Below are 18,596 nucleotides of genomic sequence, written 5' to 3'. Positions count from 1 at the left end.
CTGCAAATATTTATTTTTCAGACTTCTTTTATGTTAAATGCATTGGTTGTTTTTGTGATGGGATAGAAACTTGTATGATCTGTTTGCCAGCATTTGATAAAGCTTTGTTTACTCACAAGAAAGCCAAAGTAGTTTGGATTCCCCCTTTCAGCAGATAATCCCCTCTGAGGTGTTTTACAGTAAATAAACTGCGGGGCTGGGACAGGACACTTCATCCCCCTCTTCTGGGACACTGCCCTGCTCATGGCTAAAAAGGGAGTCATTGTCACCACTGAATCACTGGGTGTTCCTACTTCATTCCTTATTTTCCTTTCACTTCATCATCAAAGTGAGATTTGTTTTTACTGCAGACTGCCTTTCCCTTGACGGGACTGATCTCCTTTCAAAAGTAATCCAGAGGCCAATAACAAATGTTATGGATGCCTCATCCATCGCTGTCACCCCATGGCAGGCACAGAGAGACAAATGTCCCTTTCAGAAGGGCCCAGCTGATGTTCCCCAGCACACACTGCTCATTTCAGTGTTCTCAGGAGGAGCAAATGCTGAGAAGGTCTTGGCACACAGAGGCAGAAGCTGCTTATCTGTGCTCAAATAGGACTTACAGGCTGATATTTGAGGTTATTATCCTAGAGAGGATCTTTGGGATCATCCAGCCTCGTCCAGTGCTGCTGCTCAGAGGTTCAGGGGGTTTGTTGTAGGTTTTTTAAAATGTTACATGCCAGCAAAATTCAGCACAGCAAAGTGAGCCCTGTGCAGTCATCTCTGACTGGAGCCAAGTTAACCCAGCACAGAAAACTTCTGAAACTCAGCTTGAGGAGCTGTCAGGAGCCCCTTGAGCAGCTCTGGGGTGTTTAACAGTGATGCTCTGTTCCAGCAGCCCGAGTGCTCCCAGCAAGGAGAGCAAGGAGAGCTTCATCTGCTGGCACATCTTAGTCACATACTGTAATCTGCTGAAACAACACCTCAGCAGCTCTAGATCTGCACCTCGGGGAATAAATTAGGAGTGCATTTCATCTTCACTCTCCACTGCCTTGTTTTTGTGACTGTAAAACGCCCTGGCTGCTGGAGCTGAGCGCTGGGTGGATGTGGTCGGGTGTGTAATGCGCTGAGGAGGGACACAGCGAGCTCCGTGTGCTCTTTCCGTGAGGGTGAAGATGTTGTCATGCTCCAGCCTCTTCCTCAGAAACTGATCCAAGGAAATGCTTCATGGGGGTGAAGTAGGAGCTCCTGGAAAATAAAGGGAATTTGTGTTATTATTGTTTTTAATTGGGCCGTAGTCATTCAGTCCATTTCTCATCCCTGTTGCCTGGAAGTGGAGCAGAGTTTCAGACATCAGCAACAGATTTTAATTTAAACTTTTTGCCAACTTTATGTTTTCTTATGCAATTTACTTTTTAAAATGAAGAGCACATGTTTTCCTTCCAAATAACACGCAGTACATTTATTGGCATTTTAAATAGGCCAAAGTGAGTGACCAACCTTCTTCTTTTTCTTTCAAGTCTATTTTTTCCCTGCAGGCAAATTGCTGTGGGCTTATGACCCACCCTTTTTATGACACTATTTCAGCACAGATATTCTTAGTTAGAATTCTAAGTTATTTCTTTGAAACAGAAATAGAAATCACCACCTTGGCCAGCAGTTTCTTCATCTAAGGGACATACAAATATGTCATCTAAACCTTTATGAAATCTCTGTCACACAGTTTATGTATTTTTGTTCCATTTGGGAAACTGTGTGAGCTGGTGTTGTCCTTCTGTTTGTTGTCCTGTATGTGAACTAATGGTCATTTTACCAAATGCTCCCTTGTTTGGGGCATGGTCCTGTGGCATGGCCATCCTGGGAATTGCTGCAAACTTCTGCATCCTTTCTAAAATAGATACAGATCTCTCTTATTTCATGTGCTCATACCCACACCACCAAAATAGAGACTACAACACTTCAATCCAGAAAAGGCAGCAAGTGGCAGTAACATTTTGGCTCTGTTACATACTGTCAGCCTTTATTTCTTATGTTTAATCCTCGTTTAGCACAATAATAATTTGCTTAGATAGGCAGTTTAAGGTGGTTTTTTCTCACAGCAGCTTTTGTACTTGAGCAGTTGTTTGGACCATGCAAACCATTTGGTTCCCAAACAGAGATTTGGGCAGCCAGAGGAGACTTTGAGAAGCCAAGACTGAGAAAGAGGACTCAGTGTTAGAAAGAAACCTTCCTGCCTTTGGATCTCCAGCCTGAGAAGTGAGATTTTGTAACTGCAGCTTTTCTTTTCCCACAGAATCATTAAGAAAAGACAGTTGCTCATAAGTTTTGTATTTCATGGATTTTTTGCAACTGAGAATTAAGTCATCTTGGGGCTTTTTTTATTTTTCCCCCTAATTTGCCTACATTTAAGTCTAATAATAGTTTATTAAACCTGGCATGTGGAATAGCAGAGTGCTGGAAAGTTTGGGATTCATTTCCTGCAGCAGTGGGTAGATATCCGTGTCACACAAAGTTGTCTCAGGCGCTGAGTTGGGCGTAAGCTGCTTCTGCCACTGACTTTGTTTATGGGAAAAACTAATCTGGCTGTGAGAACTGGACTTATTTGAAAGTAATTGACAAGAACTGTGTCTGTGATCCCCAATATAAGCTTTTTCCAGTCACTTTGGAGAGATTAGATGTCTCTTAACATCATCTTACTCGCGGTGAAGTTGCTCCAAAGGGACTCCTTTAATCATATTAGTTTCGCTGCCATCACCCCGTCTTCAGAGTCTTTCTTCTTCCCTAATAGAACCAAATCTGCTTTTGCCATCTATTAGGTCCAACATTAATACTCCTTTGCATATTAATTGCTGTTGCTTTACCTATAACATTCAGCTCACTCTCAGCTGTCCCCACTTTTGGATCCGAAGGCTGGGAGCTGTTACTTTTTCCTTACAGAAAACACTGGATTGTGTTTCATTTTCTAATGACTTTGTATAAGAACCATTGAACAAAGAAGGAAGTAAAGCTTAAAAAGTGTAACAGGAATTCACCCAGTCTTTATTTTGGCTTATAGTATCATTTGTGAATGAATTTTTGTTGTGTTATAAAAAGTTAGCCCTGATTTCTTATCCTAAATATTTTAACAAACTTTTTAGGGAACTTCTGAGCAATGTCATTTCTTAGTTTCACTTATGTGTGTGTGTTGGGGGTGTAATTGAAATAAGGGTTTTTTTAAAAACAGAAATGAGGGAAAAAAAAGAGGAAAGTAGGGGAATGAGCTTTTAGAAAGAACTCTCAGAGATGAAAAGATAATTGTGGCTATTTTAGGCAGAACTCGCACTGGGGCAGCTATTAAGAACCCCAAATTCTCCGTGTGTCAGTTTGGAACGCAGACCATATCACCCAGCAGCAATTGCAGCTCTTATCTTCATGGAGTTAGTGCTGCTTTGCTTAAGGAAAAGCCAGGCAGGCTGTCATGTTCTTGTGATCTGGAGATGAAATCATTTTCCGAAAGAATTATAAAAGTACATTGCGGATTATAATTATACACTGAAATGTACTTCCATGTTTTTATTCTGTATACAGATTTAATAAGAAATTAAACATGTGTAGAGGAAAAGCTCAGGAAAGGAAGGAAAGGATCTAGCACAGATTACAGTATATGAAACATATGCTTGAGATAATGCTGATAGGGCTGAAATATGTGGCCTGTGGTGGAGTTCTGTATACAAATGACGTTCTCATTCCTTCTCCACACACACTCTCTTACCTTTGACATAGTAGGGACTAATGCCAGTGAGTAATTAAGAAAGCATGGAAGCAAAATAAGTTTCTGAGATGGTTGATATTATTTAATACATGTTACAGCTGGGATAGCTGAAGGACAAACTGAAGGTTTGAAGGGAGACAATGTCTTTTATTACACCATATCGTCTAAATAGCTTGGAAAATAGGCAAACTTTCAAGTCTTGATTTTTTTTTTTGCCCTTTCTCAGATCACAGTATTTATAGGAGTCTGTCTTGGGAGATTAATGTACAAGGCAATAGATCTGATAGTCATTCATGTCCCAACTTTGGTCAGAAACAAATGTTTCCTTTTCAAATTTTTGTAGTAATGTGGTTCTCAGAGGCTGAAAACAAATGGTGTAGTTGAGTACAGAGAGTGTATTAAAAATGTCTGAAGAAGAAAAATAGTAGTTGGAGAGAAACTGGCATTCCAGGACAATGGGAACTTTAAATATACACTGCTTTTCCTCAGATTTTCTTGTGAAACCTTTAATAAGCTTGAGCTGAGTCACCTGCACTTACTTGGTAGAACATCAGTTTCTGCTCTTAGTATTGTCACATCCTCTCAGAAAGAATTCCAGGCAACTGCAAAGTTTCTTGTGAAACAGGGAGGACAAAGGGGGAAATTCTGTGTGAGTTTCGTAGTGAAAGTGCTCATTTTCAAAATTACATTTATGAATGAAAACATGGATGTGCTTTCAGTGTCATCCATCACACTTAGCTGTAAGGACAGTGCTTTATGTCCCAGATGTGATGCTCCTGTACTCCAGTGAAGAACTCACAGAGGAAATGGACTTAGAAAAGTAACTAGTGAGAGTTCCATGCAAGTGTAATCTGAAGTAATAAATGTGTAGTTACTCCTGTGGTAAAGCAGCAGAGTGAATTCTGTGGAATTGGGTGTGACACAGCTTTATTCCTGTCACTTCCATCCCTCCCTCTTTGTGTTCTCCCATTAGGGGCCAGCAGTGATTGATAAATGAGTGATGATACTCTGATAGCTCATTAGAAGGCAGCAGATCATTTCTTAAGGACAAAAAAGAAGGAATGGGTAGGATATGTAGTGATTATATGCCCCAAGCTCCGTTTCTCCTCCAAAAGAGTCCATCTTACCAATGCTTTGGGCAGGGGGAGCTGTATTTATCTGTGTGCAGGAAGAGAAAGGGAAGAGCAAGAAGAGAGGCTGGAAAAAGGGACAGAGCATCCTCTGAGTCTGCTCCTACCCCTGCTGACAGCCTGTTGGAGGAAACCAAGTAGGTTTTGTGTTGTGGGTTTGGGTTTTGTCACTTTGTTTGCTCTTTCTCTCAGGTGATCTCAGGTTTGGAGATCCAGATCCGCAAGCTGAGGGAGGAGCTGATCCAGGCGAACGCTCTGCGGAACCATCAGCTGCTGGACCTGAGCCTCCAGCGGGACGAGGAAAAGCTGAAGGCAGCTCGAGACAAGGAGGCAGCACTGAACAGTCTGAGGATGGAGATGGAAAAAGTGATATCAGACATGAAAATGAAGCACACAGCAGAGACAGAGGCAGTCTTGAATAAGGTAAGGGATTTGCAAAGAGCAGCTCCGTGGGGTGAAAGGGGAGTGATCACCCCAAAGGTCAGCTGAGCCAAGTTTCCCTAAGGAAAAATGTTTAGGGGTCAGCTGAGTTGAAAAGACAGAAGCAGAGCATGGGATGGCAGAGCCATAGCACGTGTGGGGGGTGTTCTGGGGTTCTGGGATGAAAAGCTTTGCTCTGGACACGCTGGGGCTGGGCAGCACCTCCAGCAGGGATGGAAGGTGCCATGAGGTGCTTAGGAGCCAACAGCACTTCAAAAACACAGGTGATTCACAGGAAAGTCAGCCAGGAGCAGGCTGATCTTCCTCTGTAGAGACTGTGGAAAGGGTGGTTCTGCCTAGCCAAGCTTTTTCTCCCTTAAAAAGAGGGTGAGCTCTTAAGGAGGGAAAAACTCAGGCTCAGGGTGCAAGGAAATTGTGTCTGGTTGCTCACAGTAGCTACTCTAATTTTGCCTGTGGTGTACATCAAGTGAGAAAGGACTCTGGGTAAGATTTGAAAATAGAAATTAATGTTTCAGGTTGATCAAGGCTTCCCTCCTGTTGTGTTCTGTGGGGTCATTGCCCATGTTCCTGCTTGCTGAGCATCCCTTGGACCCCTGTCTCGAATTCAAGTATTCCCCCCAGTTAGGAGCTAAAACATGCAAGTTTTATTTCAAAAGCCAAACTAAAAAAAACCCCTACTTAATATTTATGGTAGACTCTGTGTATGTGTAAGCAGATAGTTGCTGAAGTCTCTTTTATACATTGCATTAAGACACTAAATCACACATTTTCTTGCAAGGGGATGTGCAGTGGCACAAATTAACAATCTGCATGGAGTGTTTGAGCAGCCTTTGTGCAAGTGACATTTCATTTACCTGCGTCAGGTTCTTGGTCTGTAATTTTAAAGAGCATTCGGAGGATTATGTTGGAAATCAGCCAGCCTGAAGCCATTAAAATGGCTGTGATCAACAATTCAGAATCTTTTCTGAATGTAGGGAAAGCTCCACTTGGCATAATTATTTAAAGCCAAGGTCACAGAAAGTATTTAAACCTTTGAAATTCATCATTAAAGGATTAATTTTAACTCAGGAAGACATTGTCATTTTTGCTTAAAAATGGAATTTGAATCTCAATTCTTTTCTTTCTTTGATCTTTTTTTACATGTGTAGTATAGCAAAAGAAAAGTTAACTTCTTTACATCCTCAAATTAAAGTTACAAATAATCCTTCATAGGGCAATATCTCTAATAGTCTTGAATTGTCATTTCTGTCAGAAATACTGGTTTTCTTTAATTTGTTGGATTTTTTTCTATTTTTCAAAAAATTTGCTAATTTTAAGCTATATTAACTGCTATTGTATTTTTTTTCTTTAACCTACTTCCCTGTTTTTACCCTAATCTGAAGAGCACATGTTGAGCAAAAGATAGGAGGGGAGAAGTAAAAAATATCTCTGTTGAAAAGTCTTTCACAGACATGTGAAAATACCTGGCATTACTTCCAATCTCCATTCCCCATTCTGTTTCATTTCTGTCTTGCAGTTGTAGAACTGTGGAAACTGGCCACAAAATCCAAAACTCAAAGTAGCTTAGAGGGCAAACTCCATTTAAAGCTCAAAAGTAGCAGTTTCAGCTAATTTAGTTCAAATCTTGATCTTAGTCCGTGGAACCTTGATGATTTTATCCAAGGGGGTGGACAGAAGCATCTTAATTGCAGCAGGAGCCTTGAAACCTTTTTATGAAAAGATTTTCTATCAGATTTTGTTACCTGGAGATTTAGGACAATTTGGGAGAAAAAATTGTTCTCTAAATTTACTTTTTTTTGGTGCCAATTCTGTGAAGATTGCTTAAAAATCCAATGGCAAACTGAATTTCACAGTTTAGGCGTGGAACATCTGACTGGCCAGATTTTCTGAAGGTCAGTCCATTCTCAAGTGAGGGATCTCATTCCTCTGTGATCTGCTCTGGGAATAATGATGATTTCTGTGGGGATTGCTTTGTGGCATTGTGGATTGTTAACGTGAACATGAGGAAATACAAAAGAAATGATTCATACTTCAGTGACAAGAAAAACAGAACTGCAAATGGGTAAAGAAGATCCAGGATTCCTCTGGCATTGCCCTCCCCATCGTCCTTGGGGATGAGAAGAGTGAGGGGCAGAGACAGGGAAAGGAAGAGTTCATTACAGGCACACTGAACATTCAAATATTTGTTGGTGTTTGTAGAGAGCTTTTTGATATTTAGGGACACATAATTTATTGAGGTCTTTAATTTTTTGTTGCTTAAAAATCTCAGCTTTAAGGCTGGGACATTGTTTATTGTGATGTCAGTTCCTGAGCACTCCCTTAACCTTTGAGGGTTTGTCAGGGTTGGTGTCTGCTGGAGGTTCCCAGGACATTGTCAGGACTGTGCACATTTTTTCCTGCTTTGCTCCTGTAAGGTCCTGATGTGTTTTCAGCACTTTCTGTGCAGACCTGGTGGAGCTGACAGAAGTCTTAGGATCATTTTTCTGCAAAGCATTTTGCCCTATTACCTGTGAGGGTGGGGAGGCACAGGGTGCCCCTGGATCCCTGGAAGTGCCCAAGGCCAGGCTGGACAGGGCTGGGAGCAGCCTGGGACAGGGGAAGGTGACCCTGCCATGGCAGGGAGTGGAGTGAGATGGGATTTAAGGTCCCTTCCAACCCAACCCATTCCATGCTTGTTGGATATCTGGGAGCACAGAGCCCTGGAGCTGGGCTCTGCTGATGCCAGGTTTGGGCAGGGCCAGGTGAGTTCCAGGTTGCATCAGCAGCACTTGGGGCACTCCTGAGCCAGGTGCAGTGCAGTGCACAGAGCTGGGAGCAGCTCCAGCTTTGCCAGGAGTGACTGAAAGCAGGAGACAAAGTCTGAGTGTGTGCAGATGTGGGGCTTGGCCGCCGCTGTTTGTAACGTTCTGTGGGATTTTCTTGGCAGAGGAAATGAGCGCTCAGCAAGCACAGCCCGAGCAGAGCACTGGACAGGCTAACAATGCTCAGAGGAAGCAACCTTGGAACACTGAAAATATCTCATAAAAAAGCTCCCTTTGAGCAGCACACATGAGTAAACTGGAGTGGGAGAAGATGATGATGGCATTTTTTTTTTCTCTCTAAATAATTTTCAACATTTAGCTTTTTATTGACTTCTTTTCTATATTTAAATAGATATTTTGACTCATTCTGTTAAAGGTTTATTCAGGTTCCAGGAACATCTAATTCTCTTTCTGTGCTGCTTTTCTTGTGGAGAAGTAATTTACATTTTTGTGTATTGACTGTACTGAGCACACATGATATTTGATTACAGGACAAAGCCATAGTCAAAAAAACCCCAAAACAAATTAAACACTTTATTTTTGGGGTTGCAATTGCTCTGATGGAAGGAAGCTGTGAAGTGGTTCCCTCTGGAGAGATGGGACACCAAGGTGGCATCAAACCTGGCCAGAGCCATGCTGACCCTGCTTGTAGACTTTAATGATGTCAATGTCAGTTGTACTCTGAGATTTCTGTGATTTTAAATCAAATCTGTTTACAGTTTTTACCTGGACCTTTTTGAAGTCCACATAAAACTCAGATACTTGGAGACCTGAAAGTTAAGTTGACTCTTTAAGTGACTACTTCCTTAATTAGGAATAATTATTCTATATAACATTTTTGTTGCAATATAATGTTTTTGTAATGGGTCCCTTTTCAAAACTCTTCAGACAGTGTCCTATAGTTGGATACTTCTTTTCTGAGCAACTTTTGCATATAATTTGCAAATATGGTACTGCTGATGTGCCCGAGGGGACATTTCAGTCCCTCCTTCAGCATCAGGCTCTGTGATGCTGGATTAATTCCTCACCCAGCACAGCCCTGGAACAGCCCAGCTGGATGTAACTCCCTGGGCATATTTTCATGCTGCATACGCAGGAATATCTGTGATTCACAGTATCTGTTCTGGCACTGGTGCAGATGAAGTCACACTCTTCAGCACTGGCAAAGACACACAAGATGAAGGGAAGGAATATGACATCTTCTGAGATGAAAGATACTCCAAGAGATACTTGATTAAAAGTATTGAGTTTCCCCTAAGCAGTTATTTCTGCTTCTAAAGTACAAGCATCTCACGCCTTCCACGAGTTCCCATGTCTGGGTCCTGTCTCTCCAGCTCTGCTTCTTCTCTGCCAACTCCACATTTCATTAACACCAAAAATGGTTCCATCTTTGTCCCTAAGACCTTCTGAGAACTGGATGCGATGGAACCTTTGATCTGACACCTTTCACTTCATTAACTTGGAGGCTGAAGCCACACTTGCAGATAACTTTGTTTGTGGGAGCACTCAGAGGAGCTGTTTTCACACTCACTCCAGTGATTCCCTGGGTATTTACATCAGGGCAAATAGGTCAGCCATAAAACGTGGACGTGTATTCCTCCCAAGTGTAATGATCTCATTAAATTGTGTCTAATTGTAATGCAGACCTGTTTGTTTCCTTGCTGAATGCAGGCAGGATCCCTACCAGTTGTAAATGTGCCATTTTTTTAAACTTGTTTTGAGTCTATTACATCAATTATTTAACTTAGGCCCCAGCTATGAATAATTTAAAGAGCCTCCAATTCTTACCAAGAAGAGTTGGATGTTACCCAAGTCTTAATTTTTTTCATTAGAATCCAAGAGCTGTTGTCTCTGATATTATCTCTCTGTTCCAGAGCAGCAGTATTTTTATTGTTTTTGTTTTGTAGAGCCTGTGTACATTAAATTACATTTGGTTCTTGAATGTTTCTGACACAGTGATAGTGATTCACCAGCTAATATTAATAAAAATGAGTGTAGTGCACTTGGCTTTGTTGGAGGAAACCTAGCAAAACCAGAAATGTGGTGCCAAAAGATCGAGTAAAAGCAAAACATGATGCCAAAAGATCAAGAAGAAATGTATTTCACAAAGAGGAAATATTTTAAATGTATATTAGCAGAAAAAATACGGATTATTTAATCTGTCTTGATAGTACCTTTCAACAAATCCTTTTAAAACCCGTTTCCTCTGGAGTGTGTCCCTTTTTGCACTGCTCCTTCTGATTCCTCCAAAGAAAAAGCAGGATGGTGGTGGACCAGGAACATGGTCACAGGAATTGCATCATCCCTCAGGGGAGCCATTTGGAAGGGTCTTCAATCAGCAGAGCCAAACATGAAGAAAAAGATGGTAGAATCATCTCAGGGATATTTCACTCAAATAAGATCTAACAGAATTTATGGCACTCTCCCTACTGGAGATGTTTCAAAGCAAGAGCTGCAGTTATTCAAAGAGTTACTCTGCTCCAATCTCTTTTAAAAAAAATAATGAAAATAAAAACTCAGAAAAAACAATCCAGGAAACAACAGGTCAGATTTCTGCTCATCAGCTGTACTTGTAAATCTGGTTCCAGAGTTAGGAGCCAGGAGAAGTTGGTTTAATTCTCACTGTGGGGAAAAAAAATGTGCACCCATGAGCAACAGGCTCACTTTTTAATATCTTCATTAATGTCTGAAGGGAGATCAGGCACCATTATTTGCACTCACAAATAGCACCACAGGGTTAAAAATGAAAATGATTGAAGCAGTGTTCTTATGAAATGAGAACCAGACAAGAGCCAAATGATAAATTATGACAAAATATGGAATTAAAAAGATGGCTTTCAGCAGGTCAAGGACTGATATGATTAAAATTAGAGCTCAATCATGTGGCTCATCTTTCAGCACGCTTTATTTGTGTTCTGTCATATCAATTGTAGCTGGGTAGTTGTTGGAGAAGTTTGCCTGGGCTTTTTAGGGTTTGGTGGGTTTTTAGCCAACTGGTATCAATCTAAAATAGCTGTTGAAGAAGCATTCACAGATGGAGCTTTTCTGAGGTTTCTGTTTCCTCTTTCTTTTTCAAGCGTGTGCCCAAAGAGCCCTCCCCATTCTGCAGCACCTGGGCACGTGCTGCCTCTTCTCAATCCCTGAACTTCCAGCTTTTATCCTTTGGAGTGCATTCATAAGATCAAGACTCACAAAGTCTTGGGGATGGTGGAAAAGGTGAATGCTGAGGTTTTGCCAGTGGCAGAACAACTCTTTTAATTATTTTTTCGATCGTTTCCCGAGCCTTTCTTCACTCTCCAAACAACCTGTAACACACCGACTTTATCTTGTAATGCACAATTTCTTATTATTTCAGCTTTATTAAATTTTTTTAAAAGCCCAGTTGAATCATGACCTCATTCTCTCCCTTTTTTCCCCCAATACCTTGTGTCTTGGAAAAGGCTGATTGCTTGTAGGTCCAGTTTTCTCTAATTTACCAATTTTACTTATCCTTGTACTCCTGGGTACATGATAATATTTGGAAAACATCAGCTGTTTTCCAGTGTGTTGCTGACTGCAGTGTGAGATTGCTGGTGGATTTTTTTTTTTTTTTTTTATTTTAACAACTCATTCAACAAGTTCATTCTTAGATTTGTTCAGAATTCTTGAGTGAGGTCTGGGTTCCTGGTCAGGTGTGACAGGAAGGATTCCCTGCTCCTGGATCCCAGTCCCTGCAGCCGTCTCCATGGTTTTGGTCGTGCCAACAGCAGTAACTGGTGTTTGTTCCTTGGAATTAGAAGTAGAAAATCCTCCTCTATCCACGAGCTCCACGTTCTTACTTTGCTTGGAAGTTTTTGGGGTGATGCATCCTTTGCACAAAGAATTTCTCAGGTCCCCCAAACCCCAGAGTCAGCACAAGCCACTGCAAAAGGTGCCCCATGGGACGTGTCCATCACATCCCTGCTTAGGTCAGCACAACAACAAAAAAAACCAGATTTCCAAATAGCTTTATTTAGAAAAAATGCTCAGTGATCAAGACCAAACTAATGTAAAACATAATAACTGTGTATTTAAATACTGGCACGATTTGAAGACATTGTTTACACTCATTTGCTCTTTCTTCATATCATTATAATGAAGAGAAAAGCTGCAGGTGGCTTTTTTCTTTTTTTTGGAGGAGAAGGAGTGTTTGGGAAATAAGGAAGGGGTAAAACAATGTTATTAGTCCTTCAGAGTCATTAATATGAAGAAAGAAAAGTGCTCCAAAACGACTTGCTTACAGCTGCAGAACATGTCACAGAGTAAAACCCACCTTCATTAAATGGGTGAGAAAGAATTCTAATTGTTTTGAAGTTCTTATGATCAGTCTGCATGTGCTTCATTGTAACGTGATACTAAAGTGCCTCAATTATGATTTGTATATTTTGGTGCCAGAAGGGTTTTTTTTCTTATGTTAAATTATTAAGTTCTGTCAGCTGCTGGGCTGTCATATAGAGATACAGTAAATCACATTATATTTTGTCATGGATTACACAGAGCAATAAATTTGGGAACAGAGATCAAAGTAGTTTCACAATCACATCTGAGTGTAGGAGGGGTGTTTAACTTGTAGAAAATCTGATTTAGGTGAAACTGTTGCAGTTCTTGTGTGAATTTGAAATGAATTTGAATGTTTGCTTGAAAATGAATAAGGTACAAATCCCCAAAAGAGTTCTCCTGTATTCATTTCAGAGGAGTTAATTCTGACCTACAGCTGCAGGACGGAGAACAGATAAATAATTAAACATTGGGAATGTTAAGAGCCTTCCAATGCCTTATTTATGTTTTTAATTGCTTTGATGATGGAGCAATATGTTCCATTTTCTTTTTAATTGGGCTTTTGCTGGACTTGGGAAGTTTCTCCTCGGCTCAGTAACGCGCTCTGGCTCCGGGAAGTTGTCGCTCTTTTGGAGAAGCTTTGTTGTATTTAAAACTACAAAAAGTAATCCAACATAATCTTGCTAAGGAGCACTCATGGCTTCAGATCATAGATTTGTTGGGGGGATTTGGACGTGTTTTCAGTGTCTGTCTTTCCAAATGTAGAAGTTTAACTTCTGTTAGGGCTCTTGTCTGATGATGTAACTTCAAAATACGAGGTTTACTTTGTGATACTGAGTTAATTTAGTGATGCCAAGTTAATTCAGGGGTACAGAGTTTGTCCTTTGTTCCCACTTTTTCTTCTATTTAATAGCAAAGATTCTGTCTTAAAATGATGCATGCATAGAATGTTTTTCTGCTCATTGTCTTCTTAATAAATGCTTGTCCTTGCCACAAAATTCAATTTAAAACAGCAATGCAGAATCTAAAAGCTTCATTCTTATACTTTTATAATTATTTCAGGAGCCTTAAAGTCTGTCCTTGGCAAAAATCAAGGCCTTTGAATTTAGCTGATAAATAATGGTAAAGGTTCTCAGATCCTGGAAATCTCCAGTTTCTGAGAGAATTGTGTTTTGTAAAGCTCAGATGAAATCATCTTTAACTGAGTCAAGTTAAAGCATCACATCTTGGGATGTTGCCTTCTACGTGTGGAGGAAGCTCTAGTTTTGACTTGCATCTTTAAAGATGTTTCACAGCCTGTCCCCTCATGGTTTTGTGGGTACCAGAAACATCTGGGCCTGAGTGATTCTGGAAACTTCTTTTTGTCAGAGCATGGGAGAGCCCAAGCTCATGAGAGGAGTGAGGTGCCTGCATTTCTTGGATAAAGGCAGCTTGTCAAAGCTTAAATAATTCCTCTTGGCTTCCCTTTTTCTTTGTTCTGTTGGGTTCCCTTTTTCTTTGTTAAAGCTCTGAAAAAGGACATGCCAGCACTTCTGATTTAACATCTTAAACTCAGTTTAAATAACCATCTTTGTTTAGTTGGATGGAACAGAAGCAGGAAATATAAAAATGGTAATCCAGGAATGTATTTGTGATTTAGGGACCCTAAAGTGGAGAGTGTTGCAGTCTCCCCATCTTCACCAGGTTTACTCCATCTCATTTGAGTCTGGAGCTGTGGGAAGTGCCATAATATAAAACCTGACCCCAAAGTTGGTGAGAATAGGGAGATAATGAGAAATCTCGACCCCAGATGCTCGGTGTGATGGGTGGCAGATGAGAAGCAGTGACATCTGTGACGATCATTTGAATCTCCTCATTTGCAGGGATCTTTGTCACCACAAAACACCACACTGATTTCACCAGAAGTTATCTCAGAGATGGCAGATGAGAGTCAATCAAACGAAAATCAGCCACGTTTGCCTGTGTGTCCGTGATCCCAGCCCAGAACTTATCACACCCAGCGATTTCTTGGCAAAATGTCCCAGAAAAACTTCAAATTAAACCACAATTCTCTGCCAGCCCTTGAAGTGCCTGATGCACTCACCAGTTTTGTAAAGGGTAGTTCAAACATTCAACAATTGCATGTGGCAACCCCAGGCTGTTAATCTGGTTTTAAATCCTTGTCTTGTATGCAAGGCTTGTATTTTAGGCCAGTTTGTTTTAAATAACGTGCCTGGCTGTCAGCAATATTGACTGGAAATCAGCATTAGTGATGCTGGGGAATATTTAGATGCTCAATAAACCCATTTAGCTGAAGGTAATAGTTATGTCCTGGTGTAACATGGGCATCAGCCACCCTGCAGCTGGAGCCCCACAGAAGACTTTCTGGGAGAGTTTAAAATGCCTGTATTCAATTGCTCTGCATAATTTCAGAATTATTAGAAATACTCTGTTGGTTTAAATGATAAGTCTGGAATTTGGAATTTTCCTAAGGCACAGTTTGCAGAAGCAGTTTCTCAGTGGGCCCCCATTAAGCACAGCTCTGCAATGTCCCACAGAAAGGCAATTCTCTGTGCAGGTACTGTCAAAGTCATTTCTATTCATTCTTGGGTTTTTCCCAATGAAAAGTAATTCACACATGAATGAGAGGGTTGTTTTTTTTTTTCTCCTAAAGATGTATGTTTAATGAAAAAAAAGGAAAAGATTTGTAGACCTCCAAAAGTGAAATGTAAAATAGAATATTAATAGGATTTTAGGATTTCTATCATTCATTTTCAAAACCCTTGAAGTCATTTGGTGCTTGACTAATTATTCTGTTAACATCATTTTGGGTATTCAACTACTTTTAATGGTCTTTTGGGTGGTTCAGATTACATATTTGAACTGGTGTGCTATTTTCACTGCTGAACTGAGATCCAGCTTTCATTTTTGTCTGATTGGTAGGGAGAGCAGGAGAAAGAACAGGAGTTTGGTGTAGGAAGTCACCCACTGTCAGTGTTAGAGGCACATAAGGAAAATGCATGTTTCAGGCTTTGAGTCAAAATGGAATTTTTATGTACAATCAGATGGACTTTAAAGGTGATCTGCTGATCTCTGAAGTTTAAGCAGATATTGTGCAGAGAGTTTTAACATACTTAATAACAAAGATTGCCACCATTAGCCATTCTGAAGGTCGTTCTCTTCTGACATCTATCAAATTGCACAATCTTGAATTTTGGTACAAAGCATAATGCTGTCAAACTTAAAATAGAAATATTCCAGAATGTGGAGTGGTGTGTTGTTTTTTGAGGTAAATGGGCCCCATTTACATTAGTTCTTTGATGTTAAATTCCTTGCTGCACATCAGAGAACAGTTGCTTCTTCCCTGGAGCAAGTTTTCTTTCTTCTTCTCCCCCACCCTTTGATTTTTTTTTCCTCCTTTTTTTTTTCCCCTTCTTCTTTTTTTTTTTTTTTTTAAAGTTTGCTTACACTTTTATCTAACTAATTATGGAGGATCAGCATATGGATGGCCACTTTTAGCTAGTTGCAGGCATTTTGAAAAACGATTCTTTCATAGCTACTACCCTAAAAAGTTCTTAAATCTGCTGCTTCTTTATCAGTGAATGTGGTGTTGTTTGTGTCTATATATATGTATAAAACTCTAGTTATGAGAGCAGTTTCCAAAGCTGAAAGATAGAGAATACATGGAATTATTTAGGTTGGAAAAGACCTCTAAGGTCATTGAGTACAACCATAAAGCCAACACTGCCAAGCCCATCACTAAACCCTGATTGTTTGGGTTGGAAGGGGTCTTAAAACTCTTCCAGTGCCACCCCTGCCATGGCAGGGACACCTTCCACCATCCCAGGTGGCTCCAAGCCCCGTCCAGCCTGGCCTGGGACACTTCCAGGAATCCAGGGGCAGCCCCAGCTGCTCTGGGCACCCTGTGCCAGGGCCTCAGCACCCTCACAGGGAAGAATTTATCCCCAGTATCTTACAGAATGCACAGATTTGTAACGTTTCGAGGATTCTGAACAGCTTCATTTCTGATAAATATCCAAGGCATCCCAAATGCCTCCATGGATGTTGCTGCAGGATGGAATTGTCCATGTGGCTGCCAACCCCAGAGTGCAGGGATGGACCCAGGAGAGACCTTGGGGTTGTTCAGGGCATGTGCTCCATCGAGTGGAACTGGAACTAAAAGTTCCCTGTGATACACCTCACACCTCCAAAACAGCTTATAAACACCTGGTGATAGGGCAGGACACAGTTTGCTTTTGTGATGTGATGCTCTCATAGATCCTGTGCTCTTTTACTGATGCTGCTGTGTTTCATGAAAGGAGAAAGTGAAATGGGGCTGTGTTAGAAGAGCATCCATTAATTCAGACACCACATCTGGAGTGCTAATAATGGGTCTTAATTTTTACGTGAAATGTTTTGTTGAAGTCAATGCAGTTTTGCTCGGCAACCACAATATGATGCTTTAAGGCTTTTTAAAGAATTAGACTTGGTTTTTAAAACCAATTAACTGCAACAAGGACATAATCTTTTTAATGCAGAAGTCCTCCGTAATATAAAACAACCGCATGTAAAATCGTCATAATCAGATAATTTTAGCTAAAATGTGTATTAACTGTGTGAAACTAAACAGGAGTTCATTTTTGAATCAGTGGAATTCCTCTGCAGCTTATCCAATTTAAACCTTTTTCATTATAAAAATGGATATTCCAGTTGATACTTCTGACACGCTTCTGCCAAGTGGGGGATTTCAGCAGCCACCTCTCACACACGGAAAACGGGTTTCAGACCATTAATTCTATTTGCAGTGCTGCCCACTGCTATAAAAAGAGCTTGACTTTAATGAACACTGGCTGACCCTCCAAATGTTCACCTTCCACTTGGATTCTTATTCATTATGTTTCTGAAATAGCACCTAACCTGAAAGGGAGGGAATGCCCTTAAAATAATTCAGAAACAGCTTGTGCTTCCTCCAGCACATGCACCCAGCAGCCAGCTGGAAAAGAAGGAACCCAGGAAACTGCACCAGACCAGTGTGAACCTTCTCATTTATCAAGATAAATGTGATATAAATCCCCCTTGATGCTCCCTGTACACAGCTCTGTGTGTATTTACTCATGTCTTAGAACAAAAAAGAGTAAAAAGGTGTTTTTTGTGTCTAGCAGTGCTACCTCTGCCCCAGGGAAGGTGGTTTATGTCTCCCTTGGTTGCAAACCAACAGCCTGTATAAAGAGGTACTAAATTAGTTTTAGTTGCAGGTTTTAAGAAAGGCAAAGCTTCATATTTCAGCAGTTGAAAGATGGCAGTGGAAAAGAGGGTGCCCAGGCAGCCCCATGAGCTGGATCTTTTCTGTGCTGTAAATTGTGGTCTCTGCCTTCATCAGAGCTGCTCCTGTGGTTTGTGATGATGCAAGAGCTGCTGGGTGTTACAGACCTCAGGGAAAAGCTGAAGTCAGCAGGAGCCACAGAATTATGGAATGATTTGGGATGGAAGGGACCCTAAAGCCCATCTCATTCCACCCCTGCCATGGCAGGGACACCTTCCCCTGTCCCAGGCTGCTCCAAGCCCCAGTGTCCAACCCGGCCTTGGGCACTGCCAGGGATCCAGGGGCAGCCCCAGCTGCTCTGGGCACCCTGTGCCATCCTGCTCACCGTCACAGGGAACAATTCCTGCCCAATATCCCATCTAACCCTGCCCTCCATCAGTGGGAAGCCATTCCTCCTTCTCCTATCACTGCATGCCCTTGTGCAAAGTCCCTCTCCAGCCTTCCTGTAAGACCCTTTAAGGTACTGGCAGGGACTGTCCATAGCTTTTAGTGCCACAGGGCTAGTATTATCAGTTTTAGACAACCAGAGCCAATCTAGCTGTGCTTGTGCCATCTCCAGGGAAAGCTTTGGGAGCTCAGTACCTCTGAAATTCAGACCACTCAAATATTTGGGACTGAAAGAAAATGCAAGAATTTATGGTTTGTTGGTGACTGGGAGACAAAGCTTATAAATATTTTGTTAACTGGAAGTTGTTAAAGCCATTATAAAATAAAATGTTTCAATTCCTTTTAAGTAAACTGTTAGGATATCCTTTCTTTGCCTTTAGTTAGGAATAAAACAATGAAATTCAGAGTATCTTTCTTTTGAATCACCTCTGTCCTGTCTCTCAGAGGTCAGCCTGATTCCACTCAGTGCGAGCAAACAAATTGTAATTTGTTTATGGAACTCATGAGTG

The 18,596-nt window shown here is 41.0% G+C and overlaps 1 protein-coding gene across 4 annotated transcripts in view; it reads left to right on the top strand.

The window, feature by feature from the left end:
- Positions 1 to 18,596, top strand: part of CEP112 (centrosomal protein 112) — a 174,074-nt gene that overhangs the window by 92,040 nt on the left and 63,438 nt on the right. For all 4 annotated transcript variants that reach the window (XR_015774320.1, XM_014255886.2, XM_088065411.1 and 1 more), the window contains exon 21: positions 5,053 to 5,283. Coding sequence is in view for 3 of the 4 variants with exons in the window: in XM_014255886.2 (XP_014111361.1) it covers positions 5,053 to 5,283 (231 nt within the window). In the remaining variant the exon portion in view is untranslated. The remainder of the gene's footprint in view (positions 1 to 5,052; positions 5,284 to 18,596) is intronic.

The sequence above is a fragment of the Pseudopodoces humilis genome, chromosome 21 (genome assembly GCF_049639895.1).
Source record: "Pseudopodoces humilis isolate 2021_Gansu_Grassland_sample_001 chromosome 21, ASM4963989v1, whole genome shotgun sequence".
Lineage (NCBI taxonomy): Eukaryota > Metazoa > Chordata > Aves > Passeriformes > Paridae > Pseudopodoces > Pseudopodoces humilis.
This window is presented reverse-complemented; position numbering and strand designations above follow the sequence as displayed.